Here is a 24,465-nt window from a genome sequence, read left to right as displayed (position 1 = left end):
TTCTATTATTTTAAGTATTTTTATCACACCGAGGGCCGCACAACAAGAACAGGCGTACAAGAGGCTCAAAGCAGAGTTCACGTTATGGAAATCAATAAAGTGTTAATCGGCTGCCATCCGGTGGTAGTTTAGTATAATCACAGGCTTGCACAGATTTCAGAACCTCTTCATACTTCAGCCATCGCCACCATCGGTTAGCCTATAACATATCAATACAAAGCAAACTACTATCAAATATGTGCACTATTCGACGATCTGGTATAGCAACAACGCATTTGAATTTTTAAAATGTTAAGATCTTCGACTATAAATTGTAAATTAGACAAATGATGGTCTACACGTAAGACTATGAGCAAAACGCCATGTTGCTGTTAACGTACCAGTTAAACTCCGAAGAAAATTATTTGCTACCTTGCAAAAAACTCCATCTAAACATTTGAAATAATGAGAGATGAACATGAGCACCTTTCAGTAAGAATACATCTGTAACTATGGAAATTTACATTTTCATTGTTTTATCGATTATTAAAGATGTTGGTTTCATCTGAACTTTTGAAAATACAAATTTGTCAGATTATCAGTGAAGATGAAATTGGAGTACTCTCAGAAAACGTTTAGTCTAGATTTGCATAGTACTGCTACCTTTACAATGTAACCTTTCCTTAAGCGCTGTAGCCATTATCTAGTCATTTGCAACTGCACAATTTAAAATGCCGTCCAATGGCACATCCATGCTATAGGCCGCTAGAACATTGCATTTTAATGCAAATAGCCTTCATCCGACATGCCTCCAAGGCATTGAGGACATGCAGATGCAGCTCTTTCAGGTGCAAGTGTGTTCAGAAGGGGTTGGCCTGAACTGTTCACATGCCACCACTGTGTATAGATTCTGGTGCTACAACTACCAGATGTCTAATTATCACTTATAGTAGGGGCAATATGACCAAGGCTCTGAAAAAAAAAAGTACTCATTCTGAAGACCAAACCATTTGATTGAAAATGTTACCAGAGAACACATTGTTGGTTTACATATTCAGATAGTTTTAAATTCCAATAGCCAAAATGCAGATATTCCCACTGGATTTGTTCAGTTAGGAATGTATGGACACCAGATACACAGAGTGGCATTGATGAAAATTAGCACATTTACTGACCTCTCATAGGTCCTGTTAAACAGTTATCTTAGGCTTCAACACCCAGTTCATACTAAACTGATTCAATGGAAAGAAGAATCCACTTAGCATTTGTAGAAGGGATGAAGATATGTCACTCATTTGAAATGGGATTTGATCACTCTTCTCATTTCACACAAACAAGTGCTCACTAATGGCACTTTATTGCACATCTCGGTGGAATGGCCATAACAAAAATCCTGTTCTGAATGAACACAGACATAGTTAGAGCTGATCACAAATATTCATTCTTAAAGTTAATTCAATATACAAAGTATATGTCAATACTAGGGATTACATTGCTTATTGTGATTCATATGAATATAAGAACAGGGAATTGATGAAAGACCAGTTTTAGGTAAGAATGTCTAATAATGTGTAATAACATCTGTTGGCTAAGATCTTTCACAGACCATGTCTTTCCACACTTCCCACATTTAAACCATTTTTCTAAATATGCCCACATTTAGATAATTTTCTTCAAAATCTTGCCTTTTGAACATTGTGCCCAACCCAGCAACACTGAGACTTCCATTCATGGGCCTTCAGAATAAGAAAAAGAATGTGGCAAATACACAGAAAGTTCACGCTCATGAATCAACTTTTATTTCCAATAAAACTCTTCACAGCATTTCCATCAAACATCCACCATGTCTCCTGATCCCTTCCTAAAACCACAATCCTGGCTTTTAAATTCATTTGTTACTGTGAACTGAATCTGCTCTAAACTCTACAGACAACGTGAAAAAACAGAAGTCAAGGCACAAGACAAAGAGTGAAAGAGACGGGGCCGGGAGCACAAAAGGAAAGGACAGTGCAGACGGATACTTGCATCTTACATCTTAGTCACAATCGTACAGTGTTTATCAAAGTGAAGCTAGTTCGGAATGTTAAACGCGTCGGCCAAACTGCTGAGGCTGTGTTGGGCAGTGGCTGAACCCAAGCAAGCTGTTTTTTTCTTTTCTTTCTGTCTTTTCTTCTTTTATGTGGTCCATCATGCAGTACACATGAGCTAGGAATGTGGCATTCCACATATAAAGTAATAAAAACAACAACAACATCAACAACAACATCAACAACAAAACAACACAAACAAAGCAAATGTACTGATCTCGGTCTGTGCTCATGTAGCTTTACAAAAGAAGCATTAGGCAGTTAAGTTTAAAGTTTGCGTATCTGTTAAAGAAAAGCAAAATCAGTTTATATATATCAAAGATCCCCCCACACTGCTTTTGCCCTACTGTACTTAAAATCAAAGGGCAAGGGGCAAGAGAAACATCAGAAAATCACTGTCACTTTAATCTGATCAAAATAACTTCTTAAAATGAGAATATTTACAAAACATAATAATAAAAAGTAGGTGCAGGAGAAGGTGTTTTGCAATTCAGTGACTGTTGGGATTCTGCAATGTTTTTTTTTTCTCCGTCATTGTTGTAGTTCCCATGGTATCGCCTAAAAATTCTGGCTTTCCCTAGTTGGTTGTAGGCAGTCTGGCATTGTGCTCAGCAGTGCACGTGCACCACACAGCTGAGGGCTTCCTGAAGCATTAACACACAGGAATGGAGGAAAAAAAAAACAACACAGAGCCAGTAGTTAGCAAACATGTGACACTGTGGGAGATCTGTTGATCAATGAGAAACCAGCGTGTTTTTTTACACTGTGCGTGTGTTTACCCTTGGCATCTTCCTTGGCAATGCAACTAGAAAAGCCCACAGTCCTTTAGGTTGTTTTTGATGATGACGTCGGTGACAGCATCAAACACGAACTGCACATTCTTTGTGTCGGTGGCGCAGGTGAAATGGGTGTAGATCTCCTTGGTGTCCTTCTTCTTGTTAAGATCCTCGAACTTTGTCTGGATATAGCTCGCAGCTTCGTCATATTTGTTGGCTCCTGAAGAAGAGGATCAGAAAACAGTTATCGTGGCCACAGCGGGACCGATGCCATTTAGAGGAAACCAACCATCAGGGTTCATTTCCTCATCGGCATTATAGCCAAGAGGGAAAAAAAAATGGCCCCAGTTGCCCCAAAGATTCGCAAGTACACAAGCAATTCTTAAAATCCATCATGTACTCAGGGTTCATGATAGAGGTGTTTTTTTCTTGGTTGGAATGGCAGGGAATGCTACTCACCAGAATACTCAGGGAAGCAGATGCTGAGAGGGCTACGCGTGATCTTCTCTTCAAACAGGTCCTTCTTATTTAGGAAGAGGATGATGGAGGTCTCTGTGAACCATTTATTGTTGCAGATAGAGTCAAAGAGCTTCATACTCTCATGCATGCGGTTCTGAGAAAGGAAGTGGGTGAGAAAGAGCAAAAGAACGCATTTTAAATGAAGCTGGCAAAGCTGTCATACACTAGGGGACCACCAGGGGGTACTGGTGCTTTTTGCATCACTTGACAGAACTATACAGCTGCAGAACTTGCTTCTTTTCTATTGTCATTTGCAGAGTTAGGTCCTGTGTTTTTAAAATTCCAAGTGTGTTTGCGCTAAGAGAGCAGTGCTCTTCTTTCTTACCATCTCCTCATCCTCAGCAAGCACTAGGTCATAGGCACTCAGTGCCACACAGAAAATGATTGCTGTCACACCCTCGAAGCAGTGGATCCACTTCTTCCTCTCTGACCTCTGCCCTCCAACATCAAACATCCTTCAGAGAGACAGAGAGAGAGTGAGAGAGCCAGAGACAGACAGGCACTTTGTCCTTGCTTGGCCATTGGAATTTCATGAGGCTCTTTATAGAAAAAAAAAAAAGCTAAGATTAATCTGAATTAGCTGAGAGCACCTAAAGATGAAAAGAAATTTTAAAAAACAACTTAAAGATTGAGCAATTTCACAGCTTTACAGTACTCCTCCACTATAGAACTCCAAATACAGATTCATTCAGGCAAAAACCATGTAAGCTGGACATCTGTGATCAATCTGTTTAGTCATCCACTCGGCCATTGTTTCTGTTGGCATTTTCAGGAGAAAAGTTTCTATGGTTACAAGAAGTCAGACAACCAAGAGAGGTGCCATTTTTAACTCCTATGTATTGTTGTCATATATTATTCATGAGGCACAGCAGAATGACATGGCACACTATGACAGCGCCAGGGACTTCTAGCTCAAATCAGTGAAAATCACAACACACTACGGCGGGGCCTTGTCACAAATCACTACACACACTACGGCAGAACCTTGTCACAAATCACCGCACCCTTTGGCAGGGCCTTGTCACAAATCACACTATGGCAGGGCCTTGTCACAAATCACACTCATCTGCTGTCAAAGGACAAACAAGGTTCAAAATGGCACTTGAACGGGCTTGAGCAGAGAGACAGGCAGGCGGACATGCACACTAACATTATACATACACACACACAAACACACACAGAGCGTAAACACACACTGTGCGAATGGTCTCTCACTTAAAGTGGAGGTCCTTAAAAGTGAAGTGTGTCTCAACGATGCCAGTGGTTTTCACTCTTGTCCTCAGCACATCCTGCTGGGTGGGAATGTAGTCTGCCCGTGCTATCCTCTCCAGATCATTCAGATAACTACACACAGACAGACACACACAAACACACACACACACACACACACACTTAGGTCATACCAATAACTAGGAAGATAAATATGCATTATTATTACAAGCAACAACAATAAAAGGTTAAGCCTGGATAACGCCTGCACTTTTGAGTGCTTGACGTTCTTGCTCTGCGCAGATATGCATGGAGACCTCACACGGTATGCACAGAACCGTGCACAATTCATCACATCCATGACAATTTTCATTATTCCACTCCTGCTATGTAACCCAGGCAGTTCTGCTTGCCTTTATTTCTCTCATGTTTGGTTTAGGCTCGGCCCATTTCCCAGGACACTCCCTTATTGCTTCCAAACCAGATTCATTCAAAACCAGATATTTTTACACATTGTTTTTTTTACCTGTACCACAGATCTGTTTTTGTTCCTTACACAAAATGTTCAACCAGAGATGATTCACACAATCAAGCGTGGATCTGACAAGTGTCCGGCTCAAATGGACATTCTACCCCAGCAGCTGACGATGGACGGCACGGCCATAGCAGGGAAGCTGGCTTTCTCTCAGCCTCGAAATAACCCTGTTAGCTCACTGAGCCACCTATTTAGGATGGTACAGTCTTGCACACTTAGCTAACTGAGAACATTTCTATGGCAACGTGGGACACCCCCCCCCCAGCCATCCAGTCCATTCTTTTCCTCTCTCGTTTATCACGATGCCTCTTTATAACATGACGCTTCACCCTGCAAAAGCAGAGCTGAAACGCAAGCACAGCGCGCAGGAAGAGCACATCTGTATGCAGATATAATCACAATTCCACCACCGTGTTGAAGCTGAAATCTAGAGCAGCTCACGGGGAACTATACAGGAAATTTAAAAAAAAAAGAAAGAAAGCACGGTGGATGCTGTTCAATACGAAAGAATTCACAAAAACTGCTGTCAAATGCTGAAGGTTTCGTCTCAATTGCACACTGGGGACAACATTTCTGAGCAGTTTCCTATTTTTTACTCCATTCGTGTTCATTATTTATCTGCTTGTTTCTCGGTAAGCAGGGATAGGTCATGCAGAAATCTATTCGCCTCACTATCCATTCAGCTGTGACGGCTGTCTCTTGAGGCGCCCTTGGGCTCGGCCGTGGACCACGTGAACGTCCCCGAGCCAGAGCAGAGCACGCTCCTCTTCTCACTTCTTCATCCGCAGAGGCCGTGCTCTCAAGCAGAGTCGGCACGTACCTAACCATTGAGTTTGAGAGACAGTTCACCCAAAAACCTGGGGAAAGCAACGTGGCATAAAAGCTTGTTGTCATCAGTTATTGCATGGTTGTATTTCACAGTGTTTATAGTCTATGGCAAACTGTTGTTCATTATAACAGATCTGGTTTTGGGAATTAGATTAGTTCTTTAAGGAAGCACTAGTTCTGAGCTGCAGGCGACAACTAAAGAGAAGGAGAACACTTGAGAGAATCACTCATTTTTATCAAACTCTGTTAATGGGAACAGACTGCTACAGCCATTTCCATGACAACAGAGAGCTCGCTACAGATCCATTAATTAAAAAGTACCCCATGTCCTGAGCACCACATCTATTGTAATAATTTGGTTGAAAAGAAACACTTCTCTGATCACAAGATGAAAGGACCTCATTATCTAATTCCCTATTGTCTCATTTCTTGAAACATTTCATAATTTACATCTCGAGTAAAAGGAACCCAGTGGACCTGAGCAACTAAGTGCCTCTCTTCTCCAGTTTCTGGGTGTGATGCTGACTTCCTCATTACGGGGAGGCGAATTTCTTAGAAACCTGGATTTTGCACAGCACAGCCTTCCAATGGGCAATTGCTTTGTGGGGAAAAGATGAATGTCACCAAGGACGGGATGGAGTGTGAAGCAGTACAGCATCAAGCGGGATGTCACAGCGACACCCCCCCAACCCCCAATTATTTCCTTTTCACAGCATTCGTTTGTGTCCGGCCGGACCTAAATGAGCACTGCAGACACTATGACAACACTGTGGCCAGTAATCTGCTCGGGATTGTGCTGTGGGGGGATGTAGGCAGCAGGGAACATTTGGTCAATTTTGATACTGACATCGTCCCTACAGCGGATCCTTTTTAATATGGGGGATTATAATTCATGTTAACGCATTTACCTCAACAACCATGGCAACACAATGCGCTTCTAATTACACAAACGCACTCATATCGACATGAACGAGGCCAATCTACAGCTCTGACGGATATACATTATATACCTTATATACCCTGTATGCCAGCGGTTTGCAGGCCAAATGAATGAAAAGCTGTTTACTTTAACTCTGCCCTCGCTGCAGCCCCCCACTGTTGCCCCTCCCCCCTTTAATCGTTAACGTAAATGAGCAAAGAGGGGATCTAGTTAAGCTAGAGGCTGGAGTAATGGATGGCTTCTTCTGTCATCTGAATGAACAATAAATGCACAGGAAGGAAGGAATAGATTGGGGTGGCTGGGTAAAAAGAGGGAGCGGGTGTGTTTTTCCCTTGTGTGCATTTACATTTATAGTGGCAGGCAGGGGGTCGGGCAGGTGCTCATAGGTGGAGCAGAATTCGAACATGTGAGGGAGAAACGAAAGGAAAGCGTTTTTTGCTGAGTAAACACATCTTCAGCACCTGGCCCAGATGCCGTAAGCATGGGTTATAAGCCCCATACTTCGCTTCAGAAACCCAAAGGTCAAAATATTCCCTCAGGTAGTAAAGGAGATTCTTTCTAATATGTCCATGTGTTTAATATAGTCCCTCTCCACCACCACCTGTGCAAAATAGAAGTCAACAGGACTTCACTAGTAACCTGGTAAAGAAAGATATAAAGCAAAAAAAAAATAATCAAATAAATTAGCACATCTGACACATTGATTTGTGTAGTCCATCTGCTGGACGGTTGGAGAAAGGTCCGCGGGGCTCCAGGGCGTCGGCAAGCTGAGCGGCCACCAAACAAGCGAGGGAGAGTGCCTGTATTGTGACAGTGCGAGGTGACCTCACCATGCCAGTTCCCCTTCCTGCTTACAGCGACAGATGGGGTACTAACATACCAGAGAGCTTCCTGTTGGAGTCTGGTCGACTCCAATGCCCATTGTGGCTAGTTATATGTGTGCATGAGACAACAGCATGTGTCTGCAAATCCATGTCTGCAAAACGTTTCAAGGTATCTTCTGCTCAGCAAAGTTGAAGAGTTGTCTCGAAGGTTTTCTGACTTTGTGAAAAAGCTTTGAATTCATAGCAGGCCACACATGTCTGTGTGTGGGGGCGTGTACTGACTAGGCAGCAGAATCGTTGAGCTGGTACTCTCGGGAGCGGTTGAAGCAGCTCTGTACCCCACTGTCAGCCCACAGTCTGCGGATCACGTTGGCCAAGTCTTCTGGGAGGATTCCTTGCTCCTCTGCTGCAGCAGACAGCGCAAAGAGCTGCCGTGCGTCATCCTGCGCACACATGCGTGCGTGCACACGCATACACACATCCAATAGACAGCCAACACATGCACACGCATACAGCCACACACACACGTAACGCACACAAACCACCCATACAACATGCACACAACACACACTGCAATTATCAGTTTATTAGACGTCAGTTCAAAAATAAACTCTAAGATAAGGAACAGCTGAAATTTAAACTAAACTGTCTTAGCTTGGATTATATTTGGCACTTTGTGGTCAGACTATTCAGTAATTCACAGTCCAGCACAACCCAAAGGATGAGGTGTGTGTTGTCTAAAACTGCCTTAGAACCCAAATGCCTCAAAACCTCACAGACGTTTTGTAATTCTGCGGGTGAACCACAGCTACAATTGGCGGATGTCAAACAGTGACTGCGATCTGCCCCAGCAAAACTCCTCCCTTGCTCTCAACTACACTGCTCAAATCATTTCATTTCAAAACATCACCACTGAGATCACAGAGCTTGTTCTAGCACCCGCCCAGTGTATTGTGGTTTTGCAGCATCTGTGACGCCCTAAACCTCCAGGAAACGTGAAGCGCTTGTCAGCTCCTTTGATGCAACACATGGGGGTGGGCCCACAGCGTTTCACAGCAGGCACCGCTGCACCAGACCCTGCCGAGGCACACCTGCACAGTGTGCCGTACCGTTCTCGCTGTGTCGCTATAGTCGATCTTCAGGTTGCCCATGGCTTTGATGATGGCCATGATGGACTGGATGGTGTTGCTGTACACCACGGCTCGGTACTGCTTGCACTCGTCTTCCGAGTAGCCGTCCTCGTGGATGATTCTGCAAGGGAGCAAGAAAAAACAAACAAACAAACCAGGGGCCAAGTTAGACAGATGCCACAGGTTCAGCCAAGAGAGAGTGAGCTTTGATCTTGCAAGACAGCTCTGAAAGCTTATGGAGTACAAACATACAGGAAGCTTTGGCAAATAATGCAGCAAGCCTTAAATGAGAAGTAGGAAGAGAAGTATTTTGGTCTGCTTCAGAGTGCTACATCGCAATGTAGCACTGTTTGAGCTTAAGGGGGGGGGGGGGGGGGCATGAAGGCTCTGGATATTTCTGTACTGTGCTGGCAGAGTGGCTGAGTCAGCAGTCTGAAGGGACAGGCATGCATCAGAACTCATCTGAGCCTTCCTTCCAGCCATATTGTCTGTGCCATATGTCATTTGTGACTAAATCTAGTGTGGAAAGGTAAGCGAGATATCTTAGGCTCACTGAGACTTGAAGTACCACACTCGCCAATACAGAATACAGCACCAGGGGAAAAAATGACCAGAGTTGAGCTTTTATTTTGTGTACATAATATTATTCTTTGGCCTCTAGTGAAGAAAGCAAGAGAGAACATCTGTGCGCACTGCTCTGTGGCAGCCTTCCCTTTTGTGCTTTGTAATAATCCAACTTTGGAACACACTACTGTCCCCCATCATGAGAAATGGCTCTGGGGCTGTAGCGCCCCCTGAGAAATGTGAATTATTAAACTCTTTATATGTGTGTGTGTGTGGAGAGAGAGTGAGAGAGAGAGAATTCCTGTGTAATCACGGTTTTTAAACTGCATTGCAGTATTCAAAGAACTTAAACTCTAAAAGAGTGCATGAGAGATGGAGGTATAGACAGAGAAAACAGACTAAGGCAGGACAGAAGACCTTTTAAACAGGTGCCAAAACCCCCTCAAATCTCTTCATGCAGTGTAGATTATTTACACCAATTACTTCACAGATTTCCCAAAACACTTGACCATTTAATTACTTATTTATTTCATTCAACATGATCCCTCTCACAAGGCTTATGATCACTCCCAGCTCTGACACTGCACTTCCTACCATTTTCAGACACTCATATACGTAATAATTACCCACATCGGGGAATATTTAGACCTAGTGATCATGTTAGGACAGCAAATGGTTGCCAACAGTCCAGTGAGAGCCAGCTTTACCGGGCCGTGCTGTGTTAATAATATCCTGTGGAAAGGCACACGTGCACACCCACTGATGTTATTTCAGGGTTTAATGAAGGCCAGTTTTTGGGAGAATAAAAGTACAACACACTAGCTTGGAGTTATTGTTTCTACCATTCAGGGGTTGACTCATCGAGAGGGTAACCCAACAGACAGGGGAGCGCATATGCTTCCTGTAGATCATAACAAACCCACGGGCCTCTCCAGTAAACCACAGCTATGGAAAAGGTCAGCACACTCCCGGTGAACACCGGGATAAAGGAAAGGCATTCTTTTGAGCACACAACACCTCTTTTTAGTGCGATGATCTGAACTGATGAACACAAGATTAAGGAAGAGGCAGCGAATGAAGCAAGAGCCATACTTAATATTAATATGCCGTGCTGCGTCAAAAGCCAATAAAGAATGAGATCGTAAGAAAGTCAGAGTCCTTAAATTGTTCTTTCCAGCAGACCGCACACACTAAACTAGTAAGATTCTAAAAAAATATATGTAAAATACACTTGTAAGTCTGCAGTTAATAATGAGAAACAGACATAAATCAGATGAAAAACATTCACGACAGATGAAAAATACATGGACACTAGCAGAAATAGCATGTCCAAGACACCCACACCCACATCAGCACGAAAGAACAACTCATATGTGGACTGGCTGCTCAGAACGAGAGTAGCATCTCCAGACCCCACCCTAACCACTCTCAAAACTGGGGCAGCTTTTTGGAGTCACTCAGGGACAGACGGCACTCATTAATCACAAGCAGAGCAAGGAGCCTTTGCCAAAAAGCCCTTCGATAAGCATCCACGTGGGCGTGGGCTGGCTGATGAAACACGGGTGTGCGACGGAAATGAAAGGCCGGCCGGCGATAAGCAGTGGAATGATATAAAACACTGGGACATGGTATCCGCCTCAGGACGACGCTCCGGGTGGCTGCCCCTGGCACTAAATGTAGTGTCCTATGCGATAAAGTCTTGGACTTTTATCTGCAAGTTTTCTTGGGTGGAGTTCTTATGTATGAAAGGTGCAGTTACAGGCTGAATTGAGGCTTAAGAGTGGAACCTTATTATAACCAAACAGGAGTGGGGAGGGAGGATGAGTAGGAGATGAAGGGCATATGAAAGGAGGGAAACTTCTTTTACTTACTTCATCTGCTTCACTATGGTGCTCTTCCCGGACTCGCCCGCACCTGCAGAGACAAGAACAGAAACCAAATCAAAAGGAATCAGGTTTTAAAAAATGCTAAGTTTGACTTCAAAACCCACACAGAACTCCCCAGGACTGAAATGTGTTAACTTGAGGCACATGAATAACCATGCAACTGATGTGCTTCCCCCTGGAGCATGTCCTGGGCAACTGCACCATTCGCTCATGCTGTGGGAATGGACTGTGGCAGAAGACGCCTCGAGAGTGCTTTTCATGAATACAGTATCAAAGAACAGGCATCTGACCAAGCTGGAGCTGTGTGTGTGTGTGTGTGTGTGTGTGTGTGTGTGTGTGTGTGTGTGTGTGCGCGCACGCAGGCGCACTGGAGAGAGATAATCTTTGTTCTTCACTGGCTGATAAGTAGATGAAGAATATGTATATTGGTAAGAATGTCTTCATTCTGTGAAGGCTGTTGCTTGAGCCTTCATTTTACTTGTACTTAGTGTATATGCAGGGGTGTTCAGCAGACGGTTAAACACCCATGCATAGTGCCAGTGCCATACTGCCTGTCATGTTCCTAGAGGTGCAGGACAAGGGAATTAACTGCCTAAAACAAAAGCATGCATCTACGACACACCAAATAGGTCACTGATTGGCAGGCAGGGCCACCTCCAATGTTAAAATGCCATTTATTGTTCATGTAACCTGCCGTATCCTTTCCGCATGGATCTGTGCATGTTCCACTGGAAGCCTGACAAAAGTACGCCGCTCCCATATTTAAACACAGTCAGCTTATTCAGTCTCCAAACATCCTCATTTCTTGATTGGTGTGCTTAAAATGAGTGTCAAATACCATGGCATGCTTTGAATATGGAGGACAGCAAATCAGTCAGGCTTACTCTTGGAGGGCACCAACTGGATCAGGACTCTGATAACAAGGAGAGGGCACTAGATAGTAACTATGGACACAGAGTTGCTCTCTCAGAGCTATGACGGAGAAAGAAGGCGAGAAAGTGAGAGAGGGCGAGACAGAGAGAGAGAGAGAGAACATTTGCGGTCCGTCCCTGGTGTCCACCTGCCCTCACTGTGTCACAGAATATCAGTCTGGCTCATCAGTCTGAATGCAAACAGCACAGGGCATCAGGCAGGCCTGTCACAACCTCTGCCAGCATCTCCCACTCTCCCTCCGTCTCAGTCACCTCAGAGACATGGAGGGGGTGGCGTGAAGAAGACAGAAGTTATGAGACATGGAGAAAAACCAAGAGAATGAAGAGAAGAAGAAAAAATAAAAAAAGTAGTACGGGGACATGACTGGTATGCGCAGAGCAATGCAAAATAAGTCAGTGATTCCCCAAACAAACAGCAGGGGAAGAGTCAGGAGGGCAAATTAGATACCTTAAAGATAAACCATCTCTCATAAGCTACATCTCATCTCTACACCACTCCCATGATTAAGTGCAAATGGAGAGAGAGAGCGAGAGAGAGAGAGAGAGAGAGAGAGAGAGAGAGAGAGCGAGAGAGACATTGAAAATCTCTCAAACTTGCTGGCTGTACAACGCTGTTGGCAGTGTTCTCCTAAGACAGTGTGAGAAATGTACCCCCTCCTTCATGGCCATCTGGTGAACTGAAGCAACGAAGCCCAACCAAAGAGTAATTCCTCCAACTGTGAAACTCTCTGCACTTCTCCAAAGAGAGCAATGAGAAAGGTACAGTTCTCCTGAAATGCAGGATCTACTCTTGCACACAGGTACAAACACTAAACATAAGAACGTCAAAATCTCAGGGATGTGGAAAGGTCGGCATGTGAACTAAACTGTCGGGAAAAGGAGATGAAAAGATTGTGTGCAGTGAGTGCTGTGTGCTTCTCAAGTGTTGCATCCAAGTTAATAGTTCACCTTTTATTACCTACTTACAGGTCTTAACACAAAGGTGTACGTTTTGATGCAGTTTTGTGCTTGTACATGACCTTTGTACATGGCAGCACAAAAAGAACCATGGCCACAGCCAACGTCTTTCTTGAGGACAGTACTACAGCTAATACAGGAAATATTGGCTACAAGCAATGAAATTGGAGACATACTTCTGAATTATAGTGCCCCTCTTTTCAACACCAGTCACTGTATTGCACTCATCATACTGGCTTTCCACCAAAATTACAACATATTGGCATACCACCGTGCTGTCGTTGCAGAGATCCGGTCGTGTGTCTACTTCTACTTAACTGCAGAAATAATGTATTTGAATACATATCATTCAAGGGGTCAGAGGGGCTTGGCACGCTGCGATGCACAACATCGAACATGAGCGCGCTACTGGAAATTGCAACTTGTTTCTATATACACAGTGGGGGAAGGGAAGGGCAAAGTGCACATGGCCTCATGGGAAATGGCCTTGCTGCAGCTATGTTTACCAAGTTAACAAGCACAGACTAGCCGAATAAGGGCAGGCGAAGGTAAGATAAAGCAAGACAATCTGGAAACTCTCACAGGAGCAAATGGCAAGTTAGAGTTAGGAAGTGATTGCAAAGTATTACAAAGTATTACAAAATTACAAAAGTGTGTTAAGTAAGCATCTTAAAAGATGTTTAGAGTGGCTCGAAGGAGCTGCAAGAGTTGCTGCTTCAATGGAAAGTTCCAGAGTTACAAAATCACTCTGCACTCAGAGTCCGCATGCCCAGGTGTGAAAACTGACATGGCCATAGCAGCCGTGATTTGACAGAAGGCATAACACTAAGTGGTGATGAGAGCACAAACATGGAGGTTTGCCACAGCCTCTCTGCCTCTATGATTTCTTTGTGCAATCCACAATGAGAGAAGGAAAGTTCTATCATCAAGCCTCAGCACACACCAGGGTTGCACAATATATTGTTTGCTAATCGTTAAATGCAAAAGTTGGCCTTTGCAATATCAAGATCACAGAAGGCTGAAATATGTAAATGAGCAGTCTGCCAAAACACAGGTGTTTATGTGATGAAGCCGTTGACAATGACCAATGATATTTAATTAGACTGTTCTGTGTATGATTTCTTATATCACAGAACTCATGTGATCCAATGAGCAGAAATAATTTGGATTGAAAGAATGCAGGCCAACAATGATCAAATTCATGTAATGACAAAACTGTTAAGAAAGCACCAAAGATGGTCATCAAGAAAGGAGAATGGTTCCAAATTGCACCAAGTTCCAGGTTTAAAGTCAAACTACTAGAATTAGAACCAGTACCAAAATACAATGAGCAGTACAGTCAAATTAATGTCAATGTGGCTCTTTGGAAATTGTCACTAGCTAAACACTAGTTTAGCTAGTTGCCCAAGCTCACTGCTAGGTGCCCAAGCTCACTGAGTAAACAATCTCACAAGACCACTAGCTGCTGTCCTTAAACTACATCTGCAATATTTACATTCCACAACAATAACCTGTGAGAGCAAACATGCTAACCCCTTGAGCCTAATACCACTTCTCTAGAGGGCTAATGCTCGCTAATGGCAAAACCAGAGGGCTCATAATTGATCTCTGAGGAACACAGAGGAATAACAATTACCCTGTTTGTTCACAAATCCCAGTGTTCTGGAAAAGGCAAAACAGAGTTTAATTGGATATGATTCGTGTGTTATTGTTTATGCAATTAATTAAAACTAAAAGAAAATTTTATTGTTTTATTATGGAACTGTGCCATTGGTGAGTAGTTGAAAGAGAGGTGAACAACTGCGCTCAACTGGTTGATATAATCAACCAAAGCGCCTGGTCTAATTAGAACAAGCTCATTTGCCAAAATGCAATTCATAAGCTTAATAAACTGAGGTATATTTGGAAAAAAGAGCAGTCACAAGAGCTGTGTATGATATGGACCTGATAAGAATTTACCAATGGAATACTGATGCAGACTGTTGCTCTTTTGAAGTCTGGGAGGTTGAGCCAAGAAAAAGGGGCAATTGTACACTCGGGTCCTGCCTCACAAAGGCCTCTCTGTGAACTTGGCTGGCAAAGGCCGCTTCTGTTTAGTGTTATTTGGAACAACAACAATAAGCATCTAAATGAGATCCTGAACAGCCCTGTGGCAATTAGGGGACAGAGAGGAACATCGTGTCCACCTCATTCACAGAACCAATAAAGACAGGGCTGCTTATAGATGCTCCAAATGGATACAAGGTCACTTTAATGTAAAAGAATTCATTTTAGGTATTAAGAAAATTAAACATGCAACAGCAGCCAGGTAGCAGCAGAGATGATGAGAAAATTGGTGACATCTGACCATGCATTTGGATTCATCAGTCATTCAAAGTGGGTTGTCCAAACTGCGTCGTATTGCAGACAAAAATATTGCGATAACACAGCAGACTCCATAATACTGAGCATTCAAAAACCATCCTTAAATATCTAATCAGTATTCAGAACTCCTCTTCAACTGACCAAGAGACCCGTCTCCAAGCAGGCTCAAATCAATTCCATTAATTTAATTCATCCAGCAAAAAAAGGAAAGAGAATTCGTGTTTATGTGCATTTGCTTTTGTATGCTCACACGCTTTTCTTTTTGAATACCACCTCCTGATACTTAGCCAAGCAGAGGCGCTAGGATGTAGTGGCGGGGTTAGATTACAACAAGCGGCAGCATCTTGCTGCTGTCACTATGCTGAGATGAAGCAGGTTGGAGACTGAGAGAGATGGATGGCATTCTTCTCTCCTACTCTCCAAGCTGGGTTTAATCAATTGCCAGTGATGAAGGCAGGGCCCCCTCGTTCTTTGTTCATCTGACTAGCTGAGAAACACGTCCAGACATGCTAAGTGTAGCGGGGTTGAAGTGAGCGATGAGATGAACGGGAACGAAGCAGGGGAGGTTGATAAAGAATTAAATGCAAGAGCAACACATTCTTTGTTCTGATAACGGGGGGAAAAGGTAAATCGTGGGAAATATTAAAAGTGAGAGGATGGAGGTTGAAGGGAGAGGAGAGAAATTATTAATGGAAAAGGAGTGGGAGGAATGAGACAGGAAGGGGGGAGAGGACGAGAGAGCGGGAGTGACGGTACAGACATGAGTTAAGGGCAAAAAGTGGGTAAAGAGGTGGAGAAGTAAACAATTCCATGAACAAAATGAATGTCATTGAATACAGTGTCCATTTTTGTTTTTGAATGCAATTTAGGAAATGTAATTTCATATAAAAAAAAAACAACAACAACAACAACTAGGGCATAGTATATCTTGTTTTCAAAAAGACCCAAGTTTGAGATAGTTAGGATACTGACAGCTGAAGAAGACTTTTTTTACACAAAATGGCAGATTTAGGCTGTTACAAATTACTACCAATAAACACACCATCTTTCTAAAGGTTTTGTTTCTTTCCACTTGATGTTGTCGAAATCTCTTTCTTCATCTGATTTGACACAATATCCGCTTATCACATCTTCGCAAGACACTGATATAGAATAGACCCTCGGGTATTTTATTGCAGATTCAAGGTACTGACTAACAGGCAACTCACACATCACATATTCAAAATGTTAAACAAACATGCAGAACCTACTACTGCTTTGTTTGATACAACGTCTTGCCATGAAACATTAGTAGTATCAGCACAGTAACACACTCAGCCCGCATAGTCGCGGAACTGTATAGCGCATTACTATCACATCATAAAATAGCAGCATCTATAGGAACAGACATAACTCCTGCTCTGTTATACACATGGTGCAATGCAATTTGAAATTAAAGAGCATAATCGCGTAATTCCATAAGTTAAGAGTAGCTATGAAGGAGTTATCAGAAGTAGCTAAATGCACTAGTCAGTGGTTGTAAATAAGGAGAGCACAGACTAGTTCGGGTAATGCACCATAAAGGTGGAGTGGCTGAGGTTGTCACATCATTGTGTAATGTTGTAGATCCAGATAGAACCGGTGGCACTGAGCATGTGCCTGTGCCTGCCACAGTGCCACAGTGAGAATGCATTAACGGTGTCAGTAGGGCTGGGTATGACCTGAGTCACCAGGGAGGCCAGTATGGGTTTATGTTTAAAGAGGTGCGGCCTGGTTCAAAAGTGACCTTGGAAGGGGTGGGGCTGGGATGTCAGACCTCATTGTTGAGCCTTCTGGAAGTGTCATGGATTTAATTCAGCGAAACACAGACTACCTGACGACCCCTTGAAACGCTTACGATGTTGTTGTTGCTGGAATGAAAAGAGTAGGCAGGGCCCTGTGTTAAGCTCTAATGGATTGGCATAGGATATTTTTATAGAAGTACAATTACAGATTCCAGATGTTAGTCTGGTGTTATTAATGCTGTATTGAGAGAACAAACACGGCAGATAAAAGGTCAGTCCTTCTTTAATAATTCAAACGCCATCTCTCTCTCTATCTCTCTCTCTCTCTCTCTCCCTCCCTCCCTCCCTCCCTCTCTGCCTCTCCCTCTCCCTCTCATAAAAAGGAGTTGCTATCACTTAGCAAAAGGCCCAGCTGATTGACACCCAATGCTTAACTCCTAATATAGCATGGCTGCAGTATTCTTGTACACACTATGACCTTGGACTGGACTTTCATCTCAAAGCTAATGTTTATAAAACTGAGTTCTCCACAGCAAAGGTTTAAAGTCCTGCTGAGTTTATTATGCTACACCTGTTCCTCACACAAATTCTCTCTGTTCAGAGACAGGAATTACACCCAGGTACACAAACAGACCTTGGGCCCAACTCCACGTGTTCACTGTTTGAATGCCACATCTTTTCCGTGATTCTCATCACTGGCTCTTTGAAGAGAGATTCATTACTAGTGACACACACCAGCCTGTCACAGGCTGATGTTAATGAAAGCAAACAAGACCAAAGCCCCAGTGTAAGGCTATTGCACAGTGCGCTTAGCATTTATGCCATAGCGGTGCAGAACAGCATCAGAGGGTGGGCAGAGAGCCAGTTAAAAGAAAGTCTAAATTTAGTTTGCAGAGGTGGTGACAAGTGTACAACTGAGGCTGTTGACGTGACTGGCCCTTTAACAACTGCCTTAGGAAAGGGGATGTTGCTCCTCCCCTTCTCTGTGTCTGCCCCACCCCCTGCCCTCTTGCTGTTTTTTTCCCTTCCTCGGGGACCAGAGCCACACTGCTCCAGTGCTCATGCAGCGTCCAATCAAACCTGCCTGTCTTATCAGACCAAAGTTTAGAGTGTAAAAGTGCAATCATGCAGGCATTCACACAGAAGTGAAAAGAAGAAACAAAACAACTCAAAGGAAGAACAGATACAGTTAAACTATACAAACACACTCAGGAAACAGAAATAGGCTCTTACCCTCACAAATCCTGAGGGACTTAGCTCACCGTTCACGCCCAAACTACAAACTTAGAGCTAAAAGTTGAAAATGGGTTATGTTGAAAGACAGAAAATATGTATACGAATGACCTGCCTTATCAAATATATTACATGTGCACAAATTAGTGGGACAATGATAACAGTGATCGGGGTGATGTCCATCACTAAACTGTGATGTGCTGCCAAGTAATGGCTCCAATATTGCGACGGAAGACAAAATATGGTATAATAACCTGGTATAGCACATCACAGGAATGACAATGGCAAAAACCAGTTTTATGACCTGAATTGAGACCTGGTGCAGTAGGCACCAGTAAGCACAGCTGGCTCGCACGCCAAACCTCCCTATTGTCTAAATCCACTGGTAACAGAAAACAAGTGGAAACAAAGCCACATACCTCCTCATGGCTAACATGTCTGTCTTTAGAAAACAGGTCTACTGACACAGAAAATATATAAAGTTATAAAAGATGACTGGCGTCAGCCTTACACTAAGGTGACTAATTTTCTAGACTTCTTTAGTGCATCATAAAAAAATCATTGAGGCACACACACTTGTACAGATTTGGGTTATTTGCTTATTTGCTGTGTTGGTTGAGGGAGAGCTAAACTGACATTTCCCACCATTCCCCCTCACGATGCAACTACCTCTTTCATCCAGATAAGAATGTATATGCCTGATAAGTAATGGCTTGCCAAAGTGGCTTCAGAAGGAACATAAGCTATCAGCCAGGTCCCTCATCATTAACACAGAACAAAGAAAGGCCACAGGCCTAACAGCTCTGCTTTTGATTCCCACTGGGATATGGAACATGAGCTCAATTTAGCCTGTTGCTGACTGTTTGAACTCTCCTGTCTGAACTTAAGTACCGTAGGTCCAACACATTAATCAGCGTTTGATTATACGTTGGCATGCACTCAATAATGCAATCAAAATCACTCTGTGGCTACGCTAATATTTCTCCAAATGCAAATTTGCATCCCTGACTTGCAAAGATGGATTCAAACTCTTTACTAGTGTCTCTGCAGTATCTCTAAGTGCAAAAAAGGAAAAGCGGCAAAGGCCACAGAAAGATATGCAAGGCAAGACAGGAGAAGTAATTTAGGGCCATACCACCGTCAGCACTAGAGCAACTGCATAGGACGTCTGCAGCAGTGGGCCTAATTTTCCTCTCTGTAGAAATTCCGGTGGCACTTGAGGCTCATATAAAGCACAGGCTCTCTCTCTCTCTCTCTCTCTCTCTCTCTCTCTCTCTCTCTCTCTCTCTCTCTCTCTCTCTCTCTCTCTCTCTCTCTCTCTCTCTCTCTCTCTCTCTCTCTCTCTCTCTCTCTCTCTCTCTCTCTCTCTCTCTCTCTCTCTGTGTGTGTCAAGAGTGGGGAACAGGAGAGAGCAGGTGTCCCCACAGACTGCGGCTGTAACGATGTTTGCAGGGCACTGAGAGCTGGAGCTCCCGAGCCTCCTTAATCAGACACCTTAAACCAAGCATGCGGGGAGTGCCTGATTACTATTCCTCTTTTTCTTTTTTTTCTTTTTTTTTATTAGGCTTGTCTGGTTTCTCAGACTCTTGCTCTGTTAATGCCTCTTCTAACTGTGTCTTGGTTTCTCATCTTCAAGTCCAAGATGGTGCCAGTTGGCCGTCCCTGGCCCATGGCCAGTAGCCCGTGTGGGCATGACGGCAGCCCATTGGTGCGTTGTCTCACGTTTCCATTCCGACGTCATGGCCGCGTTTCAGAGACTCTCATTTCTGTTCTTGTGGGCTTTTTTTGTTGCTCTCACTATATTTGAGTAAGAACCTGCACTTCACACATTTCAAATCGCCTTTACGAAATGCAAAAAATGGTCAATTTCTGTTCATCAGCAGTTTGATGTAACAGTATTCAAAGTTTAGGTATCCTCATTGTTACATGAGTGTTTGAGGGCTAAAAGGACTGCACTTCTAAAGCAGTGACGGAAAAGCTTCATGCTGCTAAAGCTGAGAAACAGTCATCTGTTTTGATTCTTCTAGACCTTTCAGCAGCCTTTGACACAGTGAACCACAACATTCTTCTTTTTGTTCTCTCCAGGCTTAGTGTGACTGGCTCTGCTTGGAGAAGGTTTCAGTCCTATCTGGAGGGACGGTCCTATCAGGTGACATGGAGAGGATCCACATCCAAACCATGTAGACTCTCCACTGGTGTTCCACAGGGCTCAGTATTGGGCCCCCTTCTCTTCTCTTTGTATACTCGTTCTCTTGGTGATGTAATATCTTCTCATGGTTTTACCTAACACTGCTATGCCAATGACACTCAATTATTTCTTTCTTTTCCCTCTGACACACAGATCTTCAGACGTATCTTGGCATGCTTGACTGACATCGCGTCATGGATGACAGCTCACCACTTGAAGCTCAACCCCAGTAAAACAGAGCTTCTGTTAACTGCAGGTACTCCCATTCCTTATGACCTCACAGTTTCCTTCGAGAACTCCCTGGTGTCATCATCCGAAGTTGCCCATAGCATGGGTATAACTTTGGACAACCAGCTGTCGCTCTCAACTCATGTTTCTAATCTAACCCGGTCGTGCAGATTCCTCCTTTTTAACATATGAAGGATTCGGCCCTTTTTCTCACAGGAAGCTACCCAGGTGCTTGTGCAGTCTCTTGTGATCTCAAAGCTAGACTACTGCAACTCACTACTTGCTGGTCTTCCTCTAAGAGCCATCAAACCTCTACAACTTGTCCAGAATGCAGCAGCACGCCTGGTCTTTAATCTTCTGAAGTTTACACATTACTCCACTGCTGCGCTCCCTTCATTGGCTCCCAGTAGATGCACGTATAAGATTTAAAGCCTTGATGCTTGCCTACAAAGTCAAAAATGGACCAGCCCCTTCATACATGAGGTCAAATGGTCAAAGCCCGATCCATACCTCGAGTACTTTGAACCTCAAGTATGGCTCTGCTTGAAATACCTTGCTTCAGGACTCATGGACGACAAGCATCGAGACTTTTTTCTGTCCTGGCTCCAAGATGGTGGAATGAACTCCCACTTGCTGTCCGGAAAGCAGAGTCCCTTACTGAGTGACTAATTTAGTACTTATTGTAGGGTATTGTTTATTATGTTTAACAAACTAGCACTTACTGTTTATTGCACTTATCATTGTTTAAGATAGAGCTTATGTATTTTGTACTTCTAGGCATCAGCACTGATCCCTGTATTCTACAGTATTCTAGTTCATTGCTATGTTGGACTCTAACCTACTGTACTGTACTAGGATATTCTATGAGTAAATGACAAAGCACTTTTGTAAGTCGCTCTGGATAAAAGCGTCTGCTAAATGTCGTAAATGTAAATAAAGCTACTCTATCATTAAAGCAACTTCAGTTTCACATGTTTCAGGTATTGAATCACAGGTTCACACACAATCACCAAGTATTCAATTAAAAGTGACAAAACCACACACACACACACACATCTCAGTGTAGACCGTTCAAAGCAGCCTTTCAGCAACAGGGTTTTCTAAGCGTACAAGCTTTCTTATTCTTGGGACAAACACACCTTGTGCCTCCATGATATTCAAATACTGCAGAGCATCAAAAATTAAGGCTAGGTCAATGTCTGCAGTCATGACGCATCAATAGGGAGCTGCTACACACACACACACACAGTACTTGCAAAGCACCTCCACACCGTTGGAAAAATGTCCCAGCTCAGTATTTATTCAGTCAAGGTGAAGTAGCATGGAGAGCAGCTGGACACGCACCTACTTCACATCTGCATTACAGGAGAACGCACAATATAACAGATGCCAGACAATGGCAGTTTAAATGGCGATATACTTTAGACAGCAGAAATGTGGCTACTGCAACCGTTTCAACTGCAGGGATGTTCAACTCGATCCGAGCTCTTGTTGCTAGCACAGGACAGCAGAAGCGGTAGAAGCGTCTACATCTCCAGGGAGGGGCACAGAAGCTGGACGCAGTCTGGTGGGCCAGCAATGGGCGTGCACATGCCTGCATCCCACCCGGAGCTGTAAAAGGTCGGTGAGCTCTGTTCCGTTTTCCGTTTAAAAAGTGCTTCTGCTCAAAACAGCCGCTGTGCCCGCGAGGCGATTAGTTATTCTGAAACACCGGCTGCATTCCTCCCGGAGGCGGCTGGCCCCTCAGGCAGGCTGAGGCCAACTGGCTCATGTTCTTCTCATTACAGAACAGGCGGAGAAAAGCAGCAGCCGGCATGAAGAATGCTCTTCACATTGGGCTTTGAGGCACGCTGGCAGTGTAGCCGTGCTGTTCGAAATCACAGAACTACAGACGAGGTCCACAGAACAGAGGTCATCATCTATTCTGTCTTGAGGCTGGGCTTGGGTTTGTTAATGTGCTACACTGCCTCCAACTGTGCATACATTTTATGGACTTTCTTGGAGGTGATGTTATTTGGCAATCTAGATTTCATAATTAGAGTTCAAGAGTTTTAAAAGCTTAAATAAATATTTTTTATTTACATGAATATTTTTATTTTTATTTTATAAAAAGGTCACATGGCTAATAATGCATCTTAACTACATAATGCTGTCTTTCTTATTAAGTTAGCAGCTACAGGAAGATACAGAATAGGCAAGCAAGGATATATGAGTACACAGAAGTTCCAAATAAAGGAACCACATGTCTTTGAAGAGTTTTATTGTGAATTTTACTGGTTAAGCAAACAAAAGCAGATGCAAACGCTATATTATAAAACTGGCAGAAACATTTCACCCCTAGCAAGCACATAATCTAACCAAGAAGAACACTAAGGAGGTAAACATTTAAATAAACATGTTTTAGATTCACATCAATTTTCCACAGAACCGCCATGTTCCAAACTACTGCCACTCACGGCAAAAAAAGATGAAAATGGCATAGTTAAGAAAAGCCCCTTTAGAGTTCCCCTTGTACTGGAGTTCCATTTTCTCTTCAATGTGGAGTGTCTGGTGGGGGCATGACTGGGCTATTCTCGTCCCTCTAAGACCACTTCTGCGCTTGAACGCAGTGGGTAGGGTGCATCACAAAGTGGAACGAATTGAGGAGAGAAAGTGGGTCAGAGGCCCAGGGCTCCTCCCTAAAGCTCCATAGTGATGGAGTAGCCCCGACCCTCTCTACCACTCCAGGGTGGTGACAGATGAAGCGGCTTTAAACCAAGCTTTGTGTATAAAGAAAAGAAAAATTCCAAGACACACTCACCACAGCCACATTTTTCAGAACTGTGCCCTCTGGCTGCCAAATGGATTTCTGAAGAGGTTAACACTTTCTCTGGAGGATGAGGTTCTGGCCCACTGATCAGTCAATACAATGGAGTACAGCACTAGTCAGAGCGACTGTCTCTCTCAACAGAGTTCCAATACTGGATTACTGCCTGTTAAAATTGGTCCAGGGAACCAGGAAAGCATGTGGTCTGGGCCACTCTATCAGTGTCTCACTTCACACCTGACACATTCTCGCAGTGAGAAGCCAAAAATTGTAGAACGAATGACAAGAATGAAGAAATGAAAGACCGGAGGCCTCCCACATGGGTCTGTGTAATACGGGGACTTCTCCAGGGATAGCGTAGCTAGCCTGAACATATGCTTAAACTGATACTTCAATCTCAGGCCTTTGAGAGGTGCAAGGAAGCAATCCCAAAGGATTTCTGCATGTATGCAGCAAGGAAGCCCTTACTGCTCTGAGCATGGTGAATATATTTAGAAGGGACACGATTCCTTTTAGGGGCTAAAGATCAAAACCCTTACTTCAAACTACCATAGTCAAGAAGATTCTGTTAAAAGAGAATGCGGTAAGGTGTGAAGCGTAACTCTAGGTTAGTCTATATAGTGGTAACTAGCTGCTGTAACAGAAATCTTAACCACCAACATTGCTAAGAAACAATCATAAAGCACTTTGGCCACGCTTTATGAAATTAGTCATGAA

The 24,465-nt window shown here is 43.5% G+C and overlaps 1 protein-coding gene across 1 annotated transcript in view; it reads right to left on the bottom strand.

Annotated features, from left to right (window-relative positions):
- Window positions 1-1,755: 1,755 nt before the first annotated feature.
- Window positions 1,756-24,465, bottom strand: part of gnai2b (guanine nucleotide binding protein (G protein), alpha inhibiting activity polypeptide 2b) — a 37,315-nt gene continuing 14,605 nt past the window's right edge. The window contains exons 2-9 of the mRNA XM_027000608.2: window positions 11,263-11,305; window positions 8,807-8,948; window positions 7,980-8,140; window positions 4,577-4,705; window positions 3,687-3,816; window positions 3,302-3,455; window positions 2,846-3,062; window positions 1,756-2,710 (exon numbers count right to left, since the gene is read on the bottom strand). Coding sequence (XP_026856409.1) covers window positions 2,872-3,062; window positions 3,302-3,455; window positions 3,687-3,816; window positions 4,577-4,705; window positions 7,980-8,140; window positions 8,807-8,948; window positions 11,263-11,305 — 950 coding nt within the window. The 3' untranslated portion in view covers window positions 1,756-2,710; window positions 2,846-2,871. The remainder of the gene's footprint in view (window positions 2,711-2,845; window positions 3,063-3,301; window positions 3,456-3,686; window positions 3,817-4,576; window positions 4,706-7,979; window positions 8,141-8,806; window positions 8,949-11,262; window positions 11,306-24,465) is intronic.

Source organism: Electrophorus electricus, chromosome 3 (genome assembly GCF_013358815.1).
Source record: "Electrophorus electricus isolate fEleEle1 chromosome 3, fEleEle1.pri, whole genome shotgun sequence".
Taxonomy (NCBI): domain Eukaryota; kingdom Metazoa; phylum Chordata; class Actinopteri; order Gymnotiformes; family Gymnotidae; genus Electrophorus; species Electrophorus electricus.
This window is presented reverse-complemented; position numbering and strand designations above follow the sequence as displayed.